This window comes from Asterias rubens, chromosome 4 (assembly GCF_902459465.1).
Source record: "Asterias rubens chromosome 4, eAstRub1.3, whole genome shotgun sequence".
Taxonomy (NCBI): Eukaryota; Metazoa; Echinodermata; class Asteroidea; order Forcipulatida; family Asteriidae; genus Asterias; species Asterias rubens.
In genome coordinates, this window is record NC_047065.1 from 3,192,592 (window position 1) to 3,217,831 (window position 25,240).

Sequence of the window (25,240 nt, forward strand, 5' to 3'; positions counted from 1 at the left end):
TTATTTTATACCTATATTAGTTGCATGAGGACCTGTGTTAACACAAACACTAACACTTAGTAACAGGGTCGGATAACACTAAAAAGATTTGCCGGTAGTCATTCACTATCATTGTTTTATGAAAAAGATGGTTACAAGTGTTCGAGAGCATCACGTTAGATTCGGGAAAAGCTCCAAGGCTAGTCCTTTTAAAAAGATGGATTTCTTTTATTTTTTTTAAAACAAAAATCGAAAAAATAATAAGTAGTTAAAAAAAGGATGCAGCCACAAAAAAAGGATGCGGGCGGGGACGATCAACTGTTTTAAAAATTTATTTGGCCTAAAGTGTTGTTGAAACTCTCCTCCAACCTCAACCATACTTCAACACAGTTTTGCATTTCTTTGAAGACTGACTTCTTGACTACTTCTCTTAAAAAAACCTTACATAGCACTGATGCTTATGTTAATATTGAACTAAGGGCACACAACAACTTGCTGTTTACACAAGTTGGTGAAGCGCATCCAAGTGGTGGGATTAGAATATTGAGATGGAGTGAGAAACACCTCATCTTCATTGGAGCTTGCAGTTTCCAAGGCAGGCATTATACATAAACAGCTTGCTGTTCATTTAGGCCTATACGTGCTGTTTAGTATTTATTGAGGAATACGTGGCTCCATGGATGTAACCTGGTGAGGGATGGCTTCATTTACGCAGGCTTTATCATTGAACAGCGAGAGAGCAAAGAGAAATGTAATGTTGTATTTACAATCTTGTATTTTTGTTTAAAAGGGAAGGTACACGTTTGGTAATTACTCAAAACAAATATTAGCTTTAAAACTGACGTGGTAACGAACATTGGAGAGCTGTTGATAGTATAAAACATTGTGGGAAACGACTCCCTCTGAAGTAACATAGTTTTTGAGGAAGAGGTAATTTCTCACTAAAATAATATAAGACTTCTAGCTAGAAGTCTTTTATTCCTATCTGAAAGCACACAAATTCGTCCAAAAAGGGTGTTTTTTCTTTCATCATTTTCTCTCAACTTTGATGACCGATTGAGCCCAAATTTTCACAGGTTTCTTATTTTATGCTTATGATGGGATACACCAAGTGAGAACACTGGTCTTTTACAATTACCAAACGTGTACAGTGCCTTTAAATGTAAATGTCTGTGATTTGCATTACAGACTGTTTATCAAGTTTTCTTCACTTTTGTCAACCTTGGAGATTTATTGTCATGAACAGAACTTTAGGAATCACTTCCAATCCTAACTTATACTGTGTTTATAAACTGTTGGGCATTCTGGACCAAATTTTGGGAAGTTTTAAAAGCCCCAAAATGCTGATGTGAAACGAGGTCTTTGGAATGTTTCTACTTGGTGTTTAATTGGTTTTGCCAATGTGCATTCTGTAAAGCACTATGAATTTTTTTTTTTCTCAAAAATTCTTATTTGCATTTCGAACAAAATTTCATGTATCAGCACGCAATTCGGGCGTATCAGCCAAATACGATAGCTTGTGCATGGGGATAACACTGCTATATGTGCCTTTTTAGAGCAAAAAGTTTCGGGAACTTTAAAGTTCTTGTATTTTCTTGTTGTTCACAATGAGCATATGGGCGTAGCCAGAGATGTCACCATTTGTCCAGAGGCAATTTGAGAACTAACTTTACCTTCTTGTTTATGGTTCAATCGGACTGGTTGGGCTTCAAAACAATATGCACTCTACATTGTCTGTGAAGTCCTTGTTTTGTATGCTCGTTTGACTAAAGCACTTTGAAATGCTTGTTTGTCTAACAGGCTTTGTATGGGAGGATTCCATAGCAACAGTGCTTGCATGTATTTCAGGCTCCTGTGTGAGGATGCAATGCAGGAAACAAACACTAGGAGTTTTAAAGGCAGTGGACACTGTTGGTAATTAATCAAAATATGTTAGCATAAAAACTTACTTGGTAACGAGCAATGGAGAGCTGTTGATAGTATAAAACATTGTGGGAAAGGACTCCCTCTGAAGTAACATAGTGTTTGAGTGAGAAAATATAAAAAAATACCTCAGGTCTGAAGAATTTTTAAGGCATCTGAAATCACACACAAATTTGTGCTTTCATTATTCTCTTGCAACTTCGATGACCAATTGAGCCAAAATTTTACAGATTTGTTATTTTATGCATAATAATTATGTTGTGATACACCAAGTGAGAGTACTAGTCTATAACAATATTATAAAACGTGTCCAGTGCCTTTAAGACAAGGTTTGGGAAATGAAGTACTATATTATTAATACAACTTTGCAATGTTTGCAATAATATGGCAAACATGTACTATACACATACAATGTAATATGTATAGTACACATAAGCACTAGGAAGTCATAAATTAATTATAATTTTATCCCGCTAAGTTCCACCAATTCAAATATCAAAGCAAACATTAACCTGTTCTGCACACACTTGTGTATTGTAAAGAGCTGCGACAGAGCGCTGCTCCGTCAATTGTCTTTAATTGCATGCCGTACAATTGGCTTCTGGTTGCTAAGCAGCAACTGTTTACTTTTAGTTGACGAATGAGTGTGAAATTGATGTCATAGATTAATGATTGAAAAGTTGCTGGAAAATGAAAGACTGATTGTAGAAGTGAGTTAAGTTTTAGCTAATTTCAAACAGACAATATTTGGATAATGGAGTTAAAAATTATGAATTTTTGTACAGATATAATGTGTTCTTGCTGGCTGTATAAATTTCATACCACACTTCGGTAATCTCACTTGGTGTATCTCAACATATACATAAAATAACAATAATAATAATAATAATAACAAATTCTTATATAGCGCATTTCACAATTACCGTATCAATGCTCTTTACATTAGTGCCCTGGTCATGGGGCCAATAACATCCCTGTAATGTTTCTCAGCTCCCTTGGGAGTATACAGCCCTGAGCTTGTGGCTTTTTCATACACAATATCAACCTCTACCCTCGCAGGTACCCATTTATTCCCCTTGGTGAAGAGAAGCAATTATAGTAAAGTATCTTGCTCTTGTACCTTTAAACTGTATGGACTCAATTGGTCATCAAAGTTGCTAGAGAATAATAAAAGAATAATAAAAGAAACAACACCATTGTTGCACAAATTCGTGTGCTTTCAGATGCATTATCAAGGGCCTGAAGTTGTTCAGTGTTTGAGTGAGAAATTTCCTCTTTCTCAAAAAACTACATTACTTCAGAGGGAGCCATTTCTCACAATGTTGTATACGATCAACAGCTCACCATTGCTTGTTACCAAGTAAGTTTTCAACAGCTCACCATTGCTTGTCACCAAGTAAGATTTGTTATGCTAACAATTGTTTTGAGTAATTATCAGTAGTTTCCAGTGCCTTTAATACTGTTTGAAAGGTACTCTAAGCTTGGGAAACTGTTTAAATAATAGAGCCTATTTCAGTAGCAGTTGCCAAGCATCAATGCACAACAAGGAAGAATCAAACGTGTCTAATCGTACAATAAATCTTTTTGTGTTTGCTAATAATGATCACCTTGTGAACTTTCCAGCGGTATTGGTAGCACATAAAAAGTACGTCGCTGATAACAGGTGTCTATTAAGTTTACAAATACACCCCGAAAAATCCAATAAAATAGTGGGGCCCTGAAACAAAAAAACATGTCACGGTAAACTTGATGAGTTCAAAGCGTGGGTCTACACAGCAGCGTACTTCAAAGTTTATATTGAAACTGCTGAAATTGACCAGGTGGCAATGTACCACAAGATAAATAATGCATGAAAAAAAAGATGCCCTCATATCCTGTATGCAAAGTTGCCAATTCTTTCTAATTCTGTAAGTGGTTTTATCCAGGATTTTGTAAAACAGAAAGGGTTTGCAAATTTGCTGGAAATTCAAAAACTGGGTGTCATTAATCGTTCACTTACAATGCATACATGTACGGCTGATGAAACAGGGAAACATCCAATTTTAAAACAGGGTTGTCTTTTAACAGGCTGTCAAAAAGACACCAGACACCCATCTGGATTACAGTATGATTCTGCAGAAAGTGCCCTGGAAACAAACAAATTTTATGGAAGCTTTTTTGTAATTCCAAACATCTCCCTGATTGTTCTACAAATCTCCTGACTGCAAGATGCAAGATGGCATATCTGTGTATAACAGGAAAGAGAAGGTCTCCATACGTGGGCAATATTGATTGATGGTTGATGTTTGGAGGCTTACATAAATAAACCTTTCAAGCTTTTGCCAACCCAGGTTGGAAAACTGCGTAAAGTCATAAATGCAACCAAAAACAGATGGCCACAGTTTGTATTAATGTCACGCAAAAGCTCAAAATTAGTGTTGAATTTGTTTTAAACCAAGCAACCAATCATGGGAGATATTTTATTTAAGTTTGCACAAAATGTTGAATTTGGTCTGAAAATATGTTAACACAATTAAATGTTTTGCGTACATTCGGCTGACCATTTAGCAGCAAAGTTAGCAGTGAAGTTAGCTACCAGTGCGGTTATCTACAATGGAAAGGTCTATTTACCCCTTGCACGCAAGTCACGTGCGGCCACTGTGTCTCACGCTCACCATTTTGGTGGGCAATAGGTTTACGAGTTAACTCCGCGTCGCCTATAATGCGCACTTCACTGAATAACGCACAGTGATGGCGCATCAAAGATTATTCTGATGATGTCAACAGATGAATTGGGTCAATAGCACAATTTTAATAATTTTGTCTTTTTCACAGCAAAAACTGAAAGAGGAGAAGGAAGCCAAACGAGCACAGCTCGATGGCCGTCACCAGTTCATTATCGAGGCTACAGCCGGTTCACTCTCCCTGGATGTCGCTGAAGTTGAAGATGCTATTTTGGAAGGGAATAATGTAAGTTAATATTTGTTGATACCTCACCATACCATGCCTCAAATACCATAAACAATGTAAGTTATCATTTTTTTGTAAATTGGTCTAAACACCCAGTAATAATCTTAAAACAATTTCTAATTGGTTCATAGCAAAATGATTCACATCATTCTAAGCTTGGGCGATATCACGATATTATCGAATATCGCGATATTAATTTGGAAACGATTTTCAATATCGATTAAATATCACGATGTATTTGCTAGCTGAGACATCTTGCACCCCATAGGTTTGGAGTAAAACCAGAAGAATAGGTCATTAGAACACCTCTCTTAAGCTATGACTGTCTCTTCTACAACTTTCACTTGGAGTTTTAAGACTGATGATGTCAAATTTCATTAATCGCGATTATATCGAATGTCGCGATATATTGTCGGCAATATATCGTGAATAAAATAAATTGATATCGCCCAAGCTTACATCATTCATCTTATTTATATACAGAAGATAAGCTGGGATTGCTCTTTTTTTCTTATTTTGTCTATAAACTTTCCTCTTTCTATTCTTTTTCTAAGTGGACCAAAATTTGTGTGTAGGGTCGGGCAGTTAATTTTAGGTTGGTTTACTGGAAGCAACATTTCTTTTTTACACTTTAGGATTAATTTCTGCATACCTTCTATATAAAGAAAAAAAACAACATTTCAATTAAATTGTTTTCAATTATTTGATTATGGAATGTTGTGCTTAATACTAGATTGAGAAGATGGATAAGTTCTTTGAGTCTGAAGCCTCCACCCACTTGATGTTCTTCTATCAAGAGGCAGAGATTGGATCAGAATCAGGTAAGCATAATTTCCATTGCTACTCACATAGAGGTTGTTCAAACACGGTACTAAAGTCAATTTTAAAGGGAAGCTACACATTTGGTTATTGTCAAAGACCAGTATTCTCACTTGGTGTATCCCAACATAGGCATAAAATTACAAGCCTGTGAACATTTGAGCTTAATTGGTCATCGATGTTGTGAGAAAATGATGAGAGAAAAAACACCCTTGTTGGATGAATTTGTGTGCTTTGAGATAGGAATGGAGACTAGAAGTCTGTTATTATTTTAGTGAGAAATTACCTCTTTCTCAAAATCTATGCTACTTCAGAGGGAGCCGTTTCTCACAATGTTTTATACTATCAATAGCTCACCAATGCTCATTACCAACTTACTAAGTCAGTTTTTAAGTTAATATTTGTTTTGAGTAATTACAAATAGTGTACATGTACCTTCCCTTTAAGCAGTTTGAACTCATTGTGCTTAGAGTTTGTGTGTCTTAAATCGGTCGGCGAGGGTGGTTTAGCACTAAACCACTTCAGACAAAATAAAAACAACCACATTTTTGAGTTTAGGTCCTCGCAGGCGACCGGTGACCCAGGACGTGTTGCGTACCACGCCGTAAATTGTGTACAGCGAGCATCTTTTTTACACACTTGTAGTGGATGTTGTTGTATTGGGTCACTTTGCTGTGTGACCTCTTAAAACCAAAGATAAACCTGTAGACAGGGGATATTACTATGTGAGCAAGTTGTATTACAATTTGTATGTTTTTTTTTTTGTAGTAACCAAATTTATACTGAATGGTTTCGTTCATCGTTTTCTTTTTATTTTGAAGGTGGAAAGCACGCTTGGATACAAGATGGAGGCACTGGTAAGAAAGCTTTCACAACATTTTCAATATGGATAGAAGTTTCTATCCATATTGAGCTTTAAGTAGCTCTTAACACAAGTTTTGAACTTGCGTGCCTAAATTTAAAATCGTGTAAGGTAATCACTTTTTTAGTCCAGCTTCCCGAGTTTCCAAATAATCCAGATTTCTCGTTCACATATATTCTGCATCAATGCACTGCAAGCATCTAATAATTGTAAACTATCAGACACAAAACATAAACAATACATGTAGGTGGGAAATAGTTGACGTTTTAGTCAACCCAAGAGCTCCCAAAACATAAGTTTTTTTTCTTCTAAGGAGTAGGTCTCATAATAAAAACATTGTCCCACATACCTTGCAGGAAAATACTGAATAATGAAGCGCCTTGATGGTCACTGATATGAGCGCTATATACATGTAAGAAGCCACTATTATTAAAGGAGCACTTTGCCTTGGATCGGACAAGTTGGTCTATAAAAAGCGTTTGTAACCGTTTTTTTTATAAAATGCATATGATTGGAAAGATTTATGGGAGTCAAAAATCTGACTCCCATAAATGGCCGATCGTGTAAGGTGACGAGGTAAAAGGAAAACTGCAATTTCGAGGCATGTTTGTGTGGATCACTGTATTCTACTTTTACAACATCTTTCTACCCTTATGTATTTTATAAGAATCGGTTTTAAATGCTTTTCAAAAGACCAACTCAACCGACTCAAGGTTTTGTGTTCCTTTAAAGTCATTATAACTTGTTATTTTTAGGAGTTTACTAAGTCGATATTACTTGTTATTTCAGGAGAGCCATTGAGATTGGGCCCAGCTAGTGTGAAATCTGGCAAACCAGGCAAACCTAAGCTGTTTGTGACGGACGGAGTAGATGCACCACTCAGTGGGACCTGCGTTTTCTTCCTACGTGCTAATCCTAGCAAACCTATTGCACCAGAAAATGTCCACAAAGTAAGTCATTCTATTGTTGTCTATTTATTGAGAAACTCATTACATAAAGTTTTGTTGTCAGGGGTAACCTTGTTGATGGTTTCATAAGCTGTAGATTAAATGCTGATAAGTCATGTTATCTTCAAGCGGGCTTGAATATTCGATTCTGATTGGTCGATCCATAGCAACAGGAAGTGTGATATAAACTTATATCGTACACCCCATATCAAACGCATTGTGTGTTCTAACTCCGTGTAGTGTGCTTTTATAAATAAGAAGTTAGTGTAAATTCAAAAGTGGCGCGTTGCTTGAAGATAAATTTGTTATCACACACGCACTCAATTTATAGAGGCATCACAGTTATTGCAATTAACATTTCAGATAATTTTGTGTGCATGTTCATTTATTCATGTATGTAAAATACTATAATAAGTAATGACAGACAAACGGCTGCAAGTAGAAACAAAAATACAATAACAAAGTATGTACATTTTTTTACACATTTTTAGAGAGGTGAAAATAAAACAAAACTCTCAGTATATGTCTGTAGGTATATTTAATTATAATGTGGATGCGTTTGCTCTTTTTCATAAGGATGTGATTTTTACAACCCTGGCCAACAATGGAAATGGACTTTTGCATGCAATAGAGAAATACCTGGCCGAGATCTTCATTCCGTTCCTGAAGGGAAACACAAATGGTTGGGGACAACTGGACTCACAGGTAAGCTATGTGATTCTTAAATGAAGTTTGAACTCTAATCTTAACCCATCTCAAAACAGTTGTTAAAGACTGGAACGTATTACCACTACAGACATCATATCCATCACGGACAATAGGACCTAAAAGAGCCTTTATAATCCACCTCTAAAGCAACTTTAAAACTACGGTGCAACAAAAGTGACAGAATGACGATTAAACTGTGCAAGACAAATCGCATATACCCAATCAGATTGTTCAGCGTTTCCTCTTGGTTTTGATTCCATTCACATTTGTGTTATTTTTCATGTCATTCTCTGAGCGCTTGCCTTTGCAACCTCAGGATGGTGTTATTATTGTTACCCCCGGAACTGATAAAAAACTATTGAATGCGGCGCATTTTTTATTTGTTTGAATTTTGTTCTTTAGGAAAACCAAGGAACAAGGAAAGAGTTTGTCCAGTCTCTCGACTCCTTCGTCACCATTCTGAACGCTGCTCAAGACTCCTTAGAAGAAAGAGTTGAACTACGACGATGTGAAACTTACGATCTGAGCAAACTGACTACGGCCGGTGATTACATTACTGTCGCTAACAGTACGCAGGATCTGGAGCTCATTGAGGGGATCATGGGAGTCTGGATCAAACAAATTGAACAGGTAAGATTTGGTCTTGATTTTAATAACTGGAGAGAATTAAGTTAATAGTAGAGGAGGTAAGACTGTTTTAATACATATTTGGTTTGAGATAACACCATGTGTGCATCTTCTTGCTGGGTAGATTATTTTCTATTGAGAACTTGTCCTGCTGCGGAGTAGACTTTTTGGAATCTTCTTAGTTCTGAAAAGAACTGTCCTGCTTTTTAACTAATACCGGGGCGGAAGGTAGAAAATGAGCAGTGACTACTACTTTTGCACTACCTTTATTTTAATGACTGGAAAGAATTATCTATTAAGTTAATAGTAGAGGATGTGCATGTAGACTGTTTTATTATATATTTGGTTTGCGGTAACACCATGTGTGTATCTACTTGCTGGGTAGATTATGTTCTTTTAAGAACTTGTCTTGCTTTATTTTCTACTACTGCGGAGTAGATTTTTTAGGAATTTGGGATACTTCTCAGTTCTGAAAAGAACTGTCCTGCTTTTAAACCACTACCTTTTTAACCACTACCTGGGCAGAAGTTAGGAAATCGGTCAGGACTACTGCTTTTACTTTAGTGGATTAAAGGGAATTCTCTACTTCACTACTAGCTTTTACCAGACATGTGAGACTTCCTCTTGTAAGCTGATATCCTCTATTTGGGTTTTGATTTTCCTCTTTTTTTCTTCACTTTCTGTGTACAGAAGTATAGAAATACTATCTTTTCCTCTTTTCTTCCCGGTTTTCTCTTTTCCTCTTCTTTTATGGATAGTTACTCTCATGCCTGATTTACTAGTTCCTTTATTCATCACCAGGAGACTGTTTTACCAACATCATTTATCATTGTCCCTTTTCTTTGAATAGGTGTTGACTGAAAGTGAACAAATGCGCAAAGAAGCAGATAACATAGGTCCTAGAGCTGAGCTGGAACACTGGAAGAAGCGTATGGCACGTTTCAACTACCTCTTCGAACAGTTGAAGAGTCCTAATGTAAAAGCTGTACTTGGTGTCCTTCAGGCTGGTAAGAGCAGATCCATCAAGGTTAGTACCCTCTTCATTTTCAAGTTTATCTTCTCTTTGGATTAGCTTTATTTAAAGACACTGGACACCTGTGGTAATTGTCAAAGACCAGAATTATCACTTGGTGTATCTCAGCATATGCATAATTTAAACTCAAGTGGTCATCGAAGTTGCAAGAGAATATTGAAAGAAAAACATCCTTGTTGCACAAATGTGTGCGCTTTCAGATGCCTAATAGAAGGCTTCAGGCCTGAAGTATTTTTCATATTCAAATAATTTAGTGCGAAAATTCCTCTTCCTCAAAAACTACATTACTTCAGAGGGAGCCATTTCTCACAATGTTTTATACTATCAACAGCTATCCAACTGCTCATTACTAAGTAAGTTTTTAATTACCAATTGTGTCTAGTGCCTTTAAATGCATCCTCTCAAGTCACTGTGGATTAGTTGCAATAATTTTTCTTTGAAATGTTTACCCACCCAAGAAAACTTTTCTTTAAAATCCAATTATGTATTTTTGTCTCTTAAAATAGTTTAGTTGTTCATCGATTAACCTGTAAGGGAATACTATTTGATTTTAACCTCAACAGACATGGATGGATCTTGATCGACGAATCACAGATGCTGCAAACGAAGCTAAGGATAATGTGAAATTCTTGTATACATTGGATAAATTCTGCGACCCATTGTACAACAGTGACCCTGTGAGTATTATTGTTCAGCCAAGTAGTTGTGGAGTGCTCTAAAACGTTTAGCCTTTTTTCAGGGCATTGAAATAGAAAGCAAGAGATTCAGATATCAATGTACTATTTTTCGTAGATAAGATGTGCTTTCTCCAGTCTAAATAAAAAATTCTGTTGTTTTTTTACTCCCCCCCCCAAAAAAAAAAAAAAAAAAAGAAAAAGAAAAACAACAAAAAACAACACAATATAATTTTTTTTTAAAGAATAAATTCATGGATATATGAAGATAAAAATCATACAGGAAGCGCCCAGGATCACAAAAAAGGACTTTTAAAACCAAAGATAAATTTATGTAAGCCTGCCTATGCACCAGCAAGTTTTACGCTCGCAAGGTTTCATGCTTTGCACTCACAGCTTAGCTTTTTTTCGGACAACCTATCACATCCCTGTTTAGCTTGATTAGTTTTTCCTTGTCAATATTATTGCATCGTGTATATCTTTTACATTATGTTTTTTTTATTTTAATAAAACAATAAAGAAAATTGAGATGTTTTTATTTTAATTACAGATTGGAATGATTGAGACAATTCCTGGATTGATCAATGCCATCCGAATGATTCATAGTATCTCAAGATTCTACAATACCTCGGAGAGAATGACATCTCTCTTTGTCAAGGTAACCTTGCTTCTTGATTTTGTTCTCCTCTTGATTTGATAAGGTTAATATAATAGTGGATGATACCCATGCCTACATCCTTACAGAATGTTAATAGATAAACCCTATATCAGCCCAAGAAGTAGGTTGCAACGTTCCCCTGGTGGTAGTTGATTTGGGTCGATAGCCCAAATCAGTTAAAGTGTAGCCCTCACCTCAAAGAGGCCATCTGGCATTGTGAGTGTGGCGATATCTCATACAAACTAAATAAATAAATAAAATACATGTATCTGTTATTTGTCATATTTCTTCCAAATCAGTGGTTTGTGCCAAAGTGTTCTTGATCAGAAACCTGGTTGATTATATTCAAGAGAATCTACTCTTTTTTGAAATAGTCACGTTGTATTTCATTTCGTAATTGTTAATTTAAACTTTGCAGGTTACCAACCAAATGATCACTTCATGCAAGGCTTACATTAGCGAGCGAGGTCTGATGAATGTTTGGGACCAGCCGACTGAAGAGTTGATTCCGAAACTGAAGTCTTGCATTCATCTGAACCACGAGTACCAACGTCACTTCCAACGTACCAAACAGAAGTTGGAGACTATGCCCAACGAGCGTCAATTTGAGTTTTCTGAGATGTACATCTTCGGGAAGTTCGACACCTTTGAGAGGCGCTTACAGAAGATCATTGACATGTTTGACACAATGGAAATGTTTTCACATTTGACTGAGACACGTATTGAAGGTAAGTTTTGGCTGTCTTAGAAAAATAGGGAGACAGACATTATCTGTATCTGTATCTGTTTGGTACTGCACACAAAACTCCACTGTCGGGATATCAATGGTGCAGGCGCGTGGTGGCTAGTAGTGGATTAGTAGTGGGCCCCCCGAATAAAGGTAGACATATGCATGTCATTTAATCTAGTCTTGAATGTGTCTATAGTAGGGAATTGGCGAACGTTTATTGGGAGAAGGTTCCATTTGGCCATGGTTCTTGGTAAGAATGAGAGTTTATAACAGTCGTTCTTTGTTGTGGGGTGAAGAAATGAGGTTGCGGAGGATTTCCTTCTTTGAATTCCTACTATGGCAGGTTGTGATTGATGTGCTCATATTCAACATTGGTTTGGTTTGAGATTTTTCTTCTCCGATTTTTACAAATTTTCCTTCGACCAAAATTGAGAAAATAGACTTAGCTGTTGCAAACTGCTTACCAACCAAAAGGACCTATGGTATACATGTAAAAAATAGTAAATGGCATGCGTTTCGACCCTAGCAGAGTCTTTCTCCAAGTCTTTGATAAAGACTCTGCTAAGGTCGAAACGTCAGGCCATTTACTGTTTTTTATTTCAAAGTTCTGAACCAAACTGTTGGTGTCTTCATCATGTCTGTCTTTGTTGTAATCGTCTGTCCATTCGTTCTTGTCCCCGTTTATTGTCTGTTCCCAGGCATCCCTACATAAGCCTCGGCTTCCAGATGATGCCTCCATACTCTATATATGTTTCTCTCACCCTCATTAAATAGCTTTGTTTATTGGTTATTCCTTATAAAACATTGTTTGTACTCTTTTTTTCCCATGAAGTATGGAAATAAATATCATTTTGAATGAATGTTTAACTGTCAAAAATACTTATTCATATAAAAGTAAAAACAGTGTGTCGCTGTACTAATTCCATTATGTTATGAAGATGTGCAAGCAATCTATATCAGTTGGAACTGCACGAAAGTCTTGACATGTAAAAGTGTGATGATGCATTAGGGAAACTAACGGATAATTCATAAACATTGGGGGGAACTGCACCTGCTAATGATGTATTGATTAGTTATCCCTCACAATAGCTGATTGATAACGCGCCTGCTGTAAGGAAATACATAGACAACAATTGTCAGAGATGTGATCAATCTTTTAGAAATAAATCCATCTGTTTTTTCGATGAGGATAATAGAAAGTGATCCCCGGGAACGCATATCATTCATTTAATTACAAATTTCAAGGAAACATAAAATCTTGTGACAAGTGTGAAATTTTATTCATCTGTTTCCTTCACGTCGAGAGCAATAAAAGTGACAAACCTCTACATGCAAATTACTTTTTCGCTCCCACTCCCAAAAGAATAAAAGACAAGGAGAATGATTAAATACAATTTATGTTACTGGAAACCCAAAAGCTTTTTACAAAACACAAAGTGAAATTTTATTCACCTGTTTCCTTCTAGTCGTGATCAAGTTACGAGCCTCTACGTGCATATACTTGTTCGCTTCCATTTCCCCAAAAATTAATAAATGAGGAGAATTTTATGAATTAAGTTTTATGTTACCGGATGTCATTTGTAAACGTTCTTTAGTAACTCTTTCTCCGTTCAATTACCTAATAAATAACATTTAGATTAAAAAAAGTGATTGAATGTCACTTGTCTAGTAAGCAACGTGGCTATTCTAAAAAAAAATGTTAGTTTTGTCACGTTAAAAGGCTAATTTATCTCTTGACTTATTTCATTCTTGCAGGTATGGAAATCTTGGCCAACAAGTTCACAGTGATCTACACTTCAATGAAGAAGAAACCCTATGATCTTTTGGATCAACGGAAGACTGATTACGACATCGATTATCAAGATTTCAAGCGCAGCATTGGGGAGCTTCAGGTAAATTTCAATACATTTTTCAGGGATGTTTCAAATATGCTAATCTGTTTCAACACGGGTGTGCTTTATAGCACAGAAAAGTTACCGACCAAAATACAGTGAAATTGCTATTGTTTGTGACTGGTCCCCCAAGACGTTTTGCTTAGCAGACAAACATTGGCAACAAATATTTTCGCAACAGGCAAATGATGGCACTTCATACGCGTTTGTTGCTTTCAAATTCACTTAAATTCATGACAGGCACCAGGTCTGGAATGTCATCTTTGAGAGGGCAAGGCCATTTCATCTTGCAAAGGGCACTTCCAATGGAAAATCACCGTCATTAGGAAACTTTTGAAGGGGCACCAAGGCTAAGACCTGGGCAACAGAAGCCATGGCTTCCGCGTCCTCCAAGTAATTCCAGGCCTGTGGTTTTAAGAAGATCAATACACTTCAGCTATCAATGACCATTTTGATTGTATATTTTTGTTTGCTATAGACCCAGATAAAGACATTTATGGACAACACATTTGACAAGATCTACAATGTGCTCAGGGCTCTACAGCTCATCAAGAAATTTGAAAGGTAATCCATTTTTCATCCATAAATTGTAAAATTAACATCTTTACTGTAGTCATAATTGACTGCAATTAGTGATTGATTGAGATAGAAAAGCTTGCTCTCCTAAAAGGCAGTAGACACTACTGGTCATTACTCAAAATAATTATTATCATAAAACCTTACTTGGTAACGAGTAATGGGGAGATGTTGATAGTATAAAACATTGTGAGAAAAGTACTTTTCCACGAATTTGATTTCAAGACCTCAGATTAAGAAATTGAGGTATAGAAATCAAGCATGTGAAAGCACACAACTTCGTGTGACAATGGTGTTTTTTCTTTCATTATTATCTCGCAACTTTGATGACCGATTGAGCTCAAATTTTCACAGGTGTGTTATTTTACGCATTTGTTGAGATACAGCAAGTGAGAAGACTGGTCTTTGACAATTGCCAATAGTGTCCAGTGTCTTTAAAGCTTTAATGTATTTGTCATTGATTTTGCATGACAGTTCTTTCATATAATTCCTCCACTCTTTTTCCCCTGCCAGGTTAACCATACCGAATCTCGGCATCACCGAAAAATACTCTCAAATTCTATCTCGCTTCGGGCGCGAGATTGAGAATACATCCCGCAACTACCAGCGTCACAAGAATGATCCCCCGGTAGCGCGTGACTTGCCTCCGATAGCGGGAAAGATCACCTGGGCTAGACAGATGTTCCAACGCATCCAAGAACCGATGGAGGTGTTCCAGACGATGCCGCATCTACTTCAAGGTGCGGAGGCAAAGCGCATCATCAAGAATTATAACAAGCTCGCTAAAGTCTTGATGGAGTTTGAAGTCTTGTATCATCGTGCTTGGCTTAGACAGGTCAGTCCTTTCAATGACTTTAAAAAAAAAAAAAAAAAATATTGTTAAAAACTTGTTGTTAATATTTGAATTTTTAATTCATGAATGTGATAAAAACATATTGCACGTTTTAATGCTACAAAACAAATTAGTATTGTACAAAGCAGGAATGGAAATCTCTAATATTTCACTTCCCAGGTTGTATCGTAATTTCGGGGGGTGATCCCCGGCTAAATTAATTAAAATGTACTCATTCAGTTTCCCTTGTGTTTTTTTTATATTTTTTTATATAAAGTTTTTAAAGCAATATTTGTTGAGTACGATTGTTGTTTTCTATATTTTCATGAAGTAAGTAATAAATGCGTTCTTTCCTTTTTGCAGGTTGAAGCGATCAAATCTGGTCTCCATGCCTCTCTCCTTGTCAGTCACCCAGAGACGGCCGAACTCTTCGTGAACTTTGACCCCCAAATCTTGACCTTGATCAGAGAGACTGAATGTATGAGTCGGCTCGGTCTTGAAATTCCTCTTGCTGCAAGAGCAATACGCCAGAAGCAGGGAACATTCAAGAATAACTTCAACAAGTTAAAGGTTGGTAACTTGATGTATCTTTCAGTTTATTTATTGTTTTTATCACATAACTCTGTAAAGTTCTGAGTATACAGTGCTTAAAATAGTATGCTTTATTGGGATGCTTTATTATTTATATGTGTTTTTCCAAGTTTGTCTACATCCGAAGCCACTCTAGAGTGTTTCTCAAACTAGTTAAAAGTTTTACACACCCATAGTCCTAAAAACAGGGATGTGATTTCTCTTCCCCCCCCCCCCCATTTAGATTAAATTCATAAAAACACAAAGATAAAACCTAGAATGCCCCAGATTGAAGTTTGCCCCAGATTTCAAACGAAAGCTTTCATTCTTTGAACTCACAGCTCAGGGTTTCTTATAAACAGCCTATCACATCCCTGTAAAAAAAGCATTTGTGAGACAATTTTTCATAAAATGCAATTAAGTTTAAATGGTTTCCATTACCAGGTTGTTTTTTTATGTGTTCGGGCACTCCGCCCGAAACACCTCTTGTTTTTGTTATTTGTTTTCCTTCTTTTTCTTAAAACTTAAAATCTATACATCATCGGAAAAGGCTTTTGAACACTCAACAAACTTTTACGACAATAAAACAAATTAAATGTTTTTATGCTTAGATGGTGATGGAGGAGAACAAGCGTGTTCGCGCCAAGATTCAACCAGTCTTTGAACCTCTTATGGTACCACATATCAGTAAACTAGACAGTGTTATTGAGCCTGGTTTGACGATGCTATCATGGACCAGTATGAACATTGAGAGCTATGTAGATGCTGTCTACTCCTCACTGGGTAGGTACATCAAATTGTTTAAAGGCACTGGACACCTCAAATAACTATCCTGTGACAATTTAGGGCTCATTTGGTCATCGAAGTTGCAAGAGATTAATGAAAGAAAGAAAAAATACTTGTTGCACCGTGTGTGCTTTCAGATGCCTTAATAAAAGGCTTCAGGCCTGAAGTCTTTCTCAGATTCAACTCTTTTAGCGAGAAATTACCTCTTTCTTAAAAACTACGATACTTCAGAGCGGGTCACTTCTCACAATGTTTTAAACTATGGGTTTGCCTGAAATAGACCTTATGCATCTGACATCAGTTGAGTAGGGCGCCCTTGCTGAGAGGTCAAAAGTAAGATGTTCATAAGCCAGTCCTGTGCACGGCAGGTACAAATCAGCGCGTTTCCATTGTTTCACCATCATCAATTTACCTCTACGATGGCGGCTTGGTGACGTCAATGCATAAGGTCCATTATTAATATTAGTAATATTTACATCATTTATTTGAAGCAGATGAAGATTGATCAAAAACTGATGATAAATAAGATTTGTTGTTTGTTAATATTGAGTTGTTGTTTTTAAATGTTAATTTGTTGTTTGTCCTTAGGTGAACTTGAGCTTCTGATGGATAGAGCCAATGATTTGTGTCAATTCAGAATCAATGCTGTTCTGTTTGAGATGAGTACCACTACACTGTGTGAACTACCAGAGGATGAACCATGGACCATTGACCAGTTTCTGCAAAACACACAGGTTAATAAATAATAAGAACAACGAGACTTACATGTAAAGTAACAATATTGGCCATTTTGTAGAGTCAAAAATTTTAATCCAAAAATTGGAGTGCCATGTTAGTTTACGACGTATAGGAAAACCGTTCAATTTTGAGGCATATTTGTGTGGATCATTAGATTCTACTTTTAAAACATCTCTCTGTAGAACCAACACTACTCCAAAAGAGGTATTCACATTGTTCAGGTATTATTCTTCAACCGTGCAAAGTTTCCAATCCTAGGTTTTGTGTTTTGTTAAACATAGGAGCTGTGCAACCATGGAGCAATCACACTGCAGAACAAGAGCACCCAAGTAGAGGAAGCCGCTAACGAGCTCATTAATATGCTAATGAGTTATGAAGAGGAAGATGATGAAGAGGAAGAGGAGGAGGAAGAAAAAGAGAAAGATGTGACTGAAGAAAGTAAGACGATAATAGTAACAATAGTGGCTTCTTATATAGCACGCGTATCCGTCACTCAGTGACACTCAAGGCGCTATTGTCATGCTGATATGTGGGACTACGTTTGAATTATGAGACCTCCTTTTACATATAACACCATGTAATGGTTTACAAGGTGTTGTGGGAAAGTAACAAACACAGTATTTGGTATTGTGTATAATCACCACAAAAGTGAAATAAATGAAACGTGGTATTTTTCCCCTCATCCCATGTTTCAAGATTGAAGTGAGGATGACAGTGCCTGACTCAAACCGAGTCGGGAGCTCAATCGAATAAAAACCTGTCTAAATCCTTTAATTTTTGCAGATGGTGAGAAGAGGAGATCCAGTCCCACTCCGTCTCGTCTAAGCGCTCGTAGTCTTTCTCGCAGTCAAGGAAGTGCCGGAAGATCTCGTACTCACTCCGCCGCGGCAGTCAACGTGGCACGTCGAAAGCGGGAAATGCGAGAGAATCTAGAAGAGGTTGCTCAGGAACTCTTGGCTCATTTCAATCATCGTAACTTGGACGCTCTGTTGAAGGTTACTAGACAGACACTCGACTCGATCCGCAAGAGGGTTACCAGCAGCTCACACCTCAATTACATTGGTAGGTACTTTCTTTATGTAGAGCAAGTTTAACCTCGTTTAAAGGCACTGGACACTGTTGGTAATTAGTCAAAATAATTATTAGCATAAAACCTTACTTGGTGTTGAGTAATGGGGAGAGGTTGATAGTATAAAACATTGTGAGAAACGGCACCCTCTGGAGTGACTATTACCAAAAGGAGTTAAGTGTCTTTAACCTAGTTTGTATGTTGATAAATGTCAACAAAAGTGGCAAAACATTTTCTGCAAAAAAAACCTAATGCTGTATGTTTATTTTTACCACATTACTTCAGTCATTTCATACTTCTTTCCTGACTGCCAATATAATTTTATATGATTCTTTGTTTTCTTTAGACATTCAGCGAAGTGAGGGCCAGAGGAAGGACAGTCCATTCTTTCGTTGTAATGTGACTCTAGCTATTCCTAATATCATCATGCAACCTGCTTTGGACGAGGTACAGCAAGCTGTTAATAAGGCTGCTCAATTGGTGCTTGGAGTGGCCAAGGCTCTTGCCCAATGGAACAAAGAACGCAAGTCGAAGGTATACAATATTTTAGCTAGTCAGACTAGTCTTCCAACTTATAAAAGTTTCTACCAACCTCTCGACTTTCAATGTTTTCTTAAAACTTAACTAAGTTTATCGGGCTTGCAACTTTTCTGCTGATCAGCTGATTTCCTTTTATATTTTTGAAATTTTAACAAGTGCCATTTATGTGTACTTGGCCTTTCCCCTTTAACCCTCCCATGCCCCGCCCCTTTCATACTTACCCGAATACCATCATGTACTACAGCCAGTAGATTGTCGGGATATGTTAATAACTCATTCGTAATGTTGATTTAATATTTTGCTGTCTTTTTGGGTGTATGTATGCACACAGACCGGGTCCGTTTGTTGCACTTTCAGACGCATTTCGTTACCTGAATTTAACTGACTAGGGTCATACTATAGACTTTTCCGACCAAAGCTATACGTTTTAGCCAGACCAAACCCGTTTTACCATTTTGTTTTAGGACGAGTTCGGACGTTTTGAGAACTAGTTTGGTGTTACCCAGCCTTAAGATTAAAAAGTAGCACCCAGACCTGTACTAAACTTGTTTGATGTTGTTTATGCTAACAGGCTAGGCAGGAGGCAGACTTGAGAGCATTGGCTCTGGGGGATCAAGGAAGACGAAGCAGTAGCTCCAGTATGGCAGCATCTGAAAGCTCTCGTAGTGACATCGCAACACGCAAAGGAGGTATTATATCATTGACACTTATAAGAATAACCTATCAGTAATAGTAAACTTGCGGGTACAACCACGTAGTAAATCTCTTTTGAGGGAGTGTTGGCTCTGAGTGTTGGCTCTGAAAAGAGGCGGTTTGGTCTCAGAAATAATATTGGTTACCAGAAATAGGTTACCAACCAAAATCAGATTTCATATGTACAATTTGTGACTGGTTTCCTGTTAAAGGGTGCTGAGCATACATTGCTTAAGCAATATTCTCTATTTTATAAGCAGCTCTGTGAAATTGGGCCCGGATCCTAAGCTCTTGTAAAGACGATCATTCCAAAATGGACACAAATTGATTTTGTTCTATTTCATCCTCACCAGGCAAAGAGGATGCTCCCGTACAGGCTATCACCCCCGCTGCACCCACCAAGAACTACTTCAAGAGCGTCAGCGAGAATAAAGAGATTGCCAAACTGGTCTCTCTCCTCTCCACCTGCGTCAATTCCACAAAGAAAGAAGTCACCACCGCACTGGAGAAGTTTGCCCACTACCACCCCATCTGGCAGAAGGAACGTACCGAGACTCTGGAGGAGTTTCTAGCAGCGGGACCTAAGCTGGGCGACTTCCAGACGATGTTGCTTCATTACAGTGAACTGGAGGCAGAGATAGAAGCTGAGCCTGAGTTCTATAATGTAGGAGCCATTGCTTTATTCACAGGTGAGTTTGACTGACGGACTACTTTCAGGCAACATCAATCTTTTCATAATTTGACACAAAGTTGTGTCACCCCATATTATTGGTGCAAAAAGTGGTCAATGGCGTTTCTTACACCCTCCCTTTGACTCCTTAACTATTCATCTCTTGCTTTTTCTACATGTTTTCTGCCTGTCTCTCTTTTCGTTTCTTTCACACCAGCATACCCGTTAATGAGAAAGACTCTGCTAGGTTGAAACATCAGGTCATTAACTATTGTTTGCATTTGTACCTTAGTTCTTTTGTTTGGTAAGCAACTTGCAGCAGCTATTTTTTTCCTATATACCTTTCGATTGTTGATAAACAAACCGCGCTGGTTGGCATGGATGGCCGAATGTTAGCAACATTTTTGTTTTGTTTTGGCCAACTTTCAATTAAATAAAATATCTCACAGGATTTGTTGCTTTGTTTCCAATAAAATTCAACACTATTTTTGAATAGTTGTGTGACATTGTTACAAACTGTGGCTATCTGTTTTTGTTTTTGCATTCATAGCTTTCCATAGTTCTCCAACCTCGGTTTGCAAAAACTTAGGCTGTGACGATAAAAAGGTCAATAATAATGACTTGAATGTTTAAACTTTGACCTTTGTTCAGAGAATCTGAAGCTAGCTTTGACGACAGAGACCCGCGCTTGGCAACTCGCCTTCAGCCGAGCCTGCAATGATAAATACCGCAACATGATGGAAGACATCTTTGAATTCATCGATGAAGTATCCAAGAGATTGAATCGTCCAGTCAAGGATTTAGACGACATCCGTCTTGTTATGTTGTCTCTGAAAGAAGTCCGAGAGAATGAGATCCGTATTGATATGGAGATAGGACCAATTGAGGTAAGTTATTTATTTTTGTTATTATTGTTTTATTTCTGCATTAAAATCAAACACTCTCCCTCACTTAATCTTAGATCGTGTTTTTGTACCACCAAAATCAAATCTCCTCTATAAACTTATCTTATGTCAAAGGTTTTCAATGACTTATTTAGTTGTGTCTGTTTTGTTTCGTTTTTACTGCCCCTTAAATACCCAGCAGGGTGGAAATGTGCGCAATATAAGTCTTTGTTATTTTTTAAAATTATTATTAAAGATACAAAGAAAATACAAGCAAGTAATTGGATTTGAAAGACAAGGATATCCTCAAATGCTGTTCAAAGGCAGGCTTATTTCCACTGATGTCCTCAAAAACACAAATACAAATAAAAAAAAAAAAAAAAAAAAAAAAAAAAAAAAAGTCCTAATCAGCCAAGTCTTGAAAGTTGAGTGCGTTTAAAAGAAAAACAGAACAAACAATTTTTTTAAACTTATCAACAAACTAACTTAGCTAATTAATTCAAACTTTAACATGATTATTTCACTATACTTCTTCTAATCAATCTTAAGGAATCCTACGCCCTTCTCAACAAGTACGAACTCCTCGTTGCCAAAGAAGATGCGGAGAAGGTGGACACTTTGCGTTACTCCTGGGAGCGCGTTGCCGCCCAATCCATTGAGATGTCTCACTACCTACTAAAGATCCAACCAGACTTCCGCGGTGGCTTGCTTAGCGATGTCGAGGATTTTGTCACAGACTGTGGTACATTCTACTCAGAGTATAACGATGTGAGATGTTTTTTATTTAAAGACACTGGACACTATTGGTAGTTGTCAAATACCAGTCTTCTCACTTAGTGTATCTCAACATATGCATAAAATAACAAACCTGTGAAAATTTGAGCTCAATCGGTCGTCGAAGTTGCGAGATAAAAATGAAAGAAAAGGTACCCTTGTCACACAAAGTTGTGTGCTTTCAGATGCTTGATTTCGAGACCTCAAATTCTTAATCCGATGTCTTGAAATCAAATTCGTGGAAACTTACTTCTTTCTCAAAAACTACGTTACCTCATAGGGAACCGTTTCTCACAATCTTTTATACTATCAACAGCTCTCCATCACTCGTTACCAAGTAAGTTTTATGCTAAATTACCAAAAGTGTCCACTGCTTTTTATTGTTGTCGTAAACTTCAAGTAATACTTCAGTTTTACGAATGTAGGGTTTCATAGTAGACCTTTTCGCAAATATTCTGTATTGGGCTGTAGGCTTGGAATGAGGTGCATGCTGGTCTTGGTAGCGCTCAATATTGATCTCTAGCTCGACCAGCATGTACCTCGTTCAATAGTTAGCGCTTGCACCATTGGGTATTTGCGGAAAAGGTCTATGGCTGAGTGGTTAAGAGCATCAAATTCAACTTCCGGTGGTTTATGTGATCGGAGTGTTGGTTTGAATCATGGTTGTGCCATGTGTCTTTGAGCAAGATGTTTTCCTGATAATGCTTCTTTCCACCTAGGGGTATAAATGGGTATCTGCGAGGGTAGAGGTTGATATTGTGTTTGAAAAAGCCTTCTGAGCGCATGACAGCTGAGGCTGTATACTCCCCAGGGAGCTGAGAAAGATTAAAGGAATGTTATTGGCCCAACGACCAGGGCACTAATGTAAAGCGCATTGAGATGGTTATTGTCAAATGTGCTATACAAGAACTAGTTGTTGTTATGAGAAGTGAAGATCAAAGAAGACTCCACAGTAGTATTATGATTTGCTTTTCGTGCATTCTCTTCAAAATCCTTTCTTTTTTTATTTTGTTTATCGCTAGGTTGGACCAATGGTAACCGGACTCCTACCGAAAGAAGCCAGCGATCGTTTAGTGATCTATCAGAATCGTTTCGACACCCTCTTCAGAAAGTACACCACCTACACAGGAGGAGAGGAGCTCTTCGGTTTATCCGTCACCGAATATCCCGAGCTCTTACAGATCAAGAAGGAGTTGAACCTTCTTCAGAAGCTGTACGGACTTTACAACGACGTCATCGATCGAGTGAATGGATATTATGACATCTTGTGGGCCGATGTGGACATTGAGAAGATTAACCAAGAGTTGATTGAGTTTCAGAACAGGTACAGTGTGCTTCATGTTGTACTTGGGTATGGTGCTGGATCCTGAAACTAATCAGTCAATCTGCAATCATGTCGAATTGTATTTCCTTTGGTTTGAGTGGTTTCGCATTGAAAGCTTCGTACAATCACGTTTCTTGTCATTGTGCAAAGTACTCGTCATATTATTCTGAATATTTTATTGTTATTTTTTAAAGGCAGTCTTTCAAAAACTTGTTACTAATCTTTTTTCTTGTATTTGTTTTAATACTTGCGTACTGTTCTGACTATTTTTTTAATACATATTTTTTGAACAGTGTTGTGAAAACTTTTCAAGTTTCTTACATTTTGTGTTAACACTCGTCATATTGTTCTGAATGTGTTTTTTTATTTATATTTGTAGGCAGTCTTTTGAAGGCTTATTACTAATCATGTTTCTTGTGTTTATGTAAATAATTTTCATAATGTTCTGAATGTTTTGTTCTATTTACTATCAACATGAGACTGTGATTGAATGTATTTGAACATCTGGAGTCGTGTTCAAATATCTCATGCTGTTCATTGGTTCATGCCTTGCATGATGCATTTCAAGCTGTTGCAGATATTTGTGTATGACCTGCACGTATGTGTTCTACACAATAGTCACTATATCCCCACAAAATGAAGTTTTAAACTTGTGTGTTCAGTTTTTTTTTTTTTTTTTGTACAGATATTTGATTTTCATCAGCATGAATTTTGATTGTTTCATCTTCCTCCCCCTAACCTTTAACCTTTAACCTAAGACCTAACACTTCCCTCTGTGTGTGGTGGATGCCTGTGACATCTTAATAAAGACATCTACTATTAACCAAATAACATTACTAATCCAACCTCAATTAACTATAAATTACCAATCCATTTACTAATCCAATCTCAATGAACCAAATACATAACTAATTCAATCTCTATTAAACCAAATACATTATTAATCTAATCTCTATTAAACCAAACACATTACTAATCCAATCTCTTTTAACCAAATACATAACTAATCTAATTAACCAAGCATGGACTGAATTTCTGTACATTGGTCACTTTTTGTTTATGAACAACAATATTAAGCTGCTGTAAACTGAAACAAATTCTTGTGTGAAAGACGAAATTTTACACGATATGGTAAATCCTCATTGGTTTGTTTGGCAAGCATTGAGACTTAGAAAACAATTCGTACAAAAGCATTTGGTAATGATTTAATATGACAGTCAAAATTGTCATGTCAACTTAAAATCAGAATAATCCATAATATTAAATTTGTTTTTATCAAAAACTGAATGTGTAACAAAACATGACCAGAAGGAGGTTTTTGATAGTAAAACCTGTTTATTAAATTTATCGAGCTTGTAGGCTGTGCATAATAACTGGTTATAATCTTCAGGCCCACAGAGCCAAAAAGCTGGGCTTAATAACCACTTAGATTAACAATGATTGTATTCATATTGAGCGAGATAACAACCAACAACTCCTTCTTTAAACTCCCATATAAACCGGTTAATAATGTCTTTTAAAAGATGTCGCAAGCTCCCCCGCGCCCTGAAGGAGTGGCCGGCCTTTAATGATCTCAAGAATACGATTGACGACTTCAACGAGACGTGCCCTCTGCTGGAACTCATGACCAATAAGGCCATGAAACCACGCCATTGGCAGAGGATGGCCGATACGACGGGTCATGTCTTTGAGGTGGAGAGTGAGTCCTTCTGCCTGAGGAATATCATGGAAGCACCGCTGCTCAAATCAAAGGAAGATATTGAGGTTAGAATTGAGGAAAAGTCAAATCAGTTGTGATGTTAGCTTTTGATAATGTGAAAATGATGGTCAACATCACATTTTGATGATTTAAAGTCGTTTTTGTTTATTGTGAGAAGAGAAGGAATGAATTTGTAATGGTGTAGTATACATACTTCCAAGAATGTTTTGACTCCCAAAGTGATGCACAATTTGACTCCCAAAGTGGCGAAAAGGGCCCGGTTT

The 25,240-nt window shown here is 37.1% G+C and overlaps 1 protein-coding gene across 1 annotated transcript in view; it reads left to right on the forward strand.

Annotated features, from left to right (window-relative positions):
• LOC117288804 (dynein heavy chain 5, axonemal-like) overlaps positions 1–25,240 on the forward strand; it is a 75,959-nt gene that overhangs the window by 6,647 nt on the left and 44,072 nt on the right. Inside the window, exons 2-26 of the mRNA XM_033769647.1 lie at positions 4,717–4,851; positions 5,585–5,672; positions 6,492–6,527; positions 7,322–7,482; positions 8,056–8,184; positions 8,590–8,817; positions 9,665–9,841; positions 10,411–10,524; positions 11,072–11,179; positions 11,598–11,907; positions 13,665–13,801; positions 14,280–14,365; positions 14,891–15,212; positions 15,573–15,779; positions 16,391–16,562; positions 17,154–17,299; positions 17,585–17,741; positions 18,087–18,365; positions 18,719–18,906; positions 19,484–19,601; positions 19,959–20,294; positions 20,927–21,162; positions 21,709–21,927; positions 22,956–23,257; positions 24,781–25,021. Of these exons, the coding sequence (XP_033625538.1) occupies positions 5,594–5,672; positions 6,492–6,527; positions 7,322–7,482; positions 8,056–8,184; positions 8,590–8,817; positions 9,665–9,841; positions 10,411–10,524; positions 11,072–11,179; positions 11,598–11,907; positions 13,665–13,801; positions 14,280–14,365; positions 14,891–15,212; positions 15,573–15,779; positions 16,391–16,562; positions 17,154–17,299; positions 17,585–17,741; positions 18,087–18,365; positions 18,719–18,906; positions 19,484–19,601; positions 19,959–20,294; positions 20,927–21,162; positions 21,709–21,927; positions 22,956–23,257; positions 24,781–25,021 (4,488 nt within the window). The 5' untranslated portion in view covers positions 4,717–4,851; positions 5,585–5,593. The remainder of the gene's footprint in view (positions 1–4,716; positions 4,852–5,584; positions 5,673–6,491; positions 6,528–7,321; positions 7,483–8,055; positions 8,185–8,589; positions 8,818–9,664; positions 9,842–10,410; positions 10,525–11,071; positions 11,180–11,597; positions 11,908–13,664; positions 13,802–14,279; positions 14,366–14,890; positions 15,213–15,572; positions 15,780–16,390; positions 16,563–17,153; positions 17,300–17,584; positions 17,742–18,086; positions 18,366–18,718; positions 18,907–19,483; positions 19,602–19,958; positions 20,295–20,926; positions 21,163–21,708; positions 21,928–22,955; positions 23,258–24,780; positions 25,022–25,240) is intronic.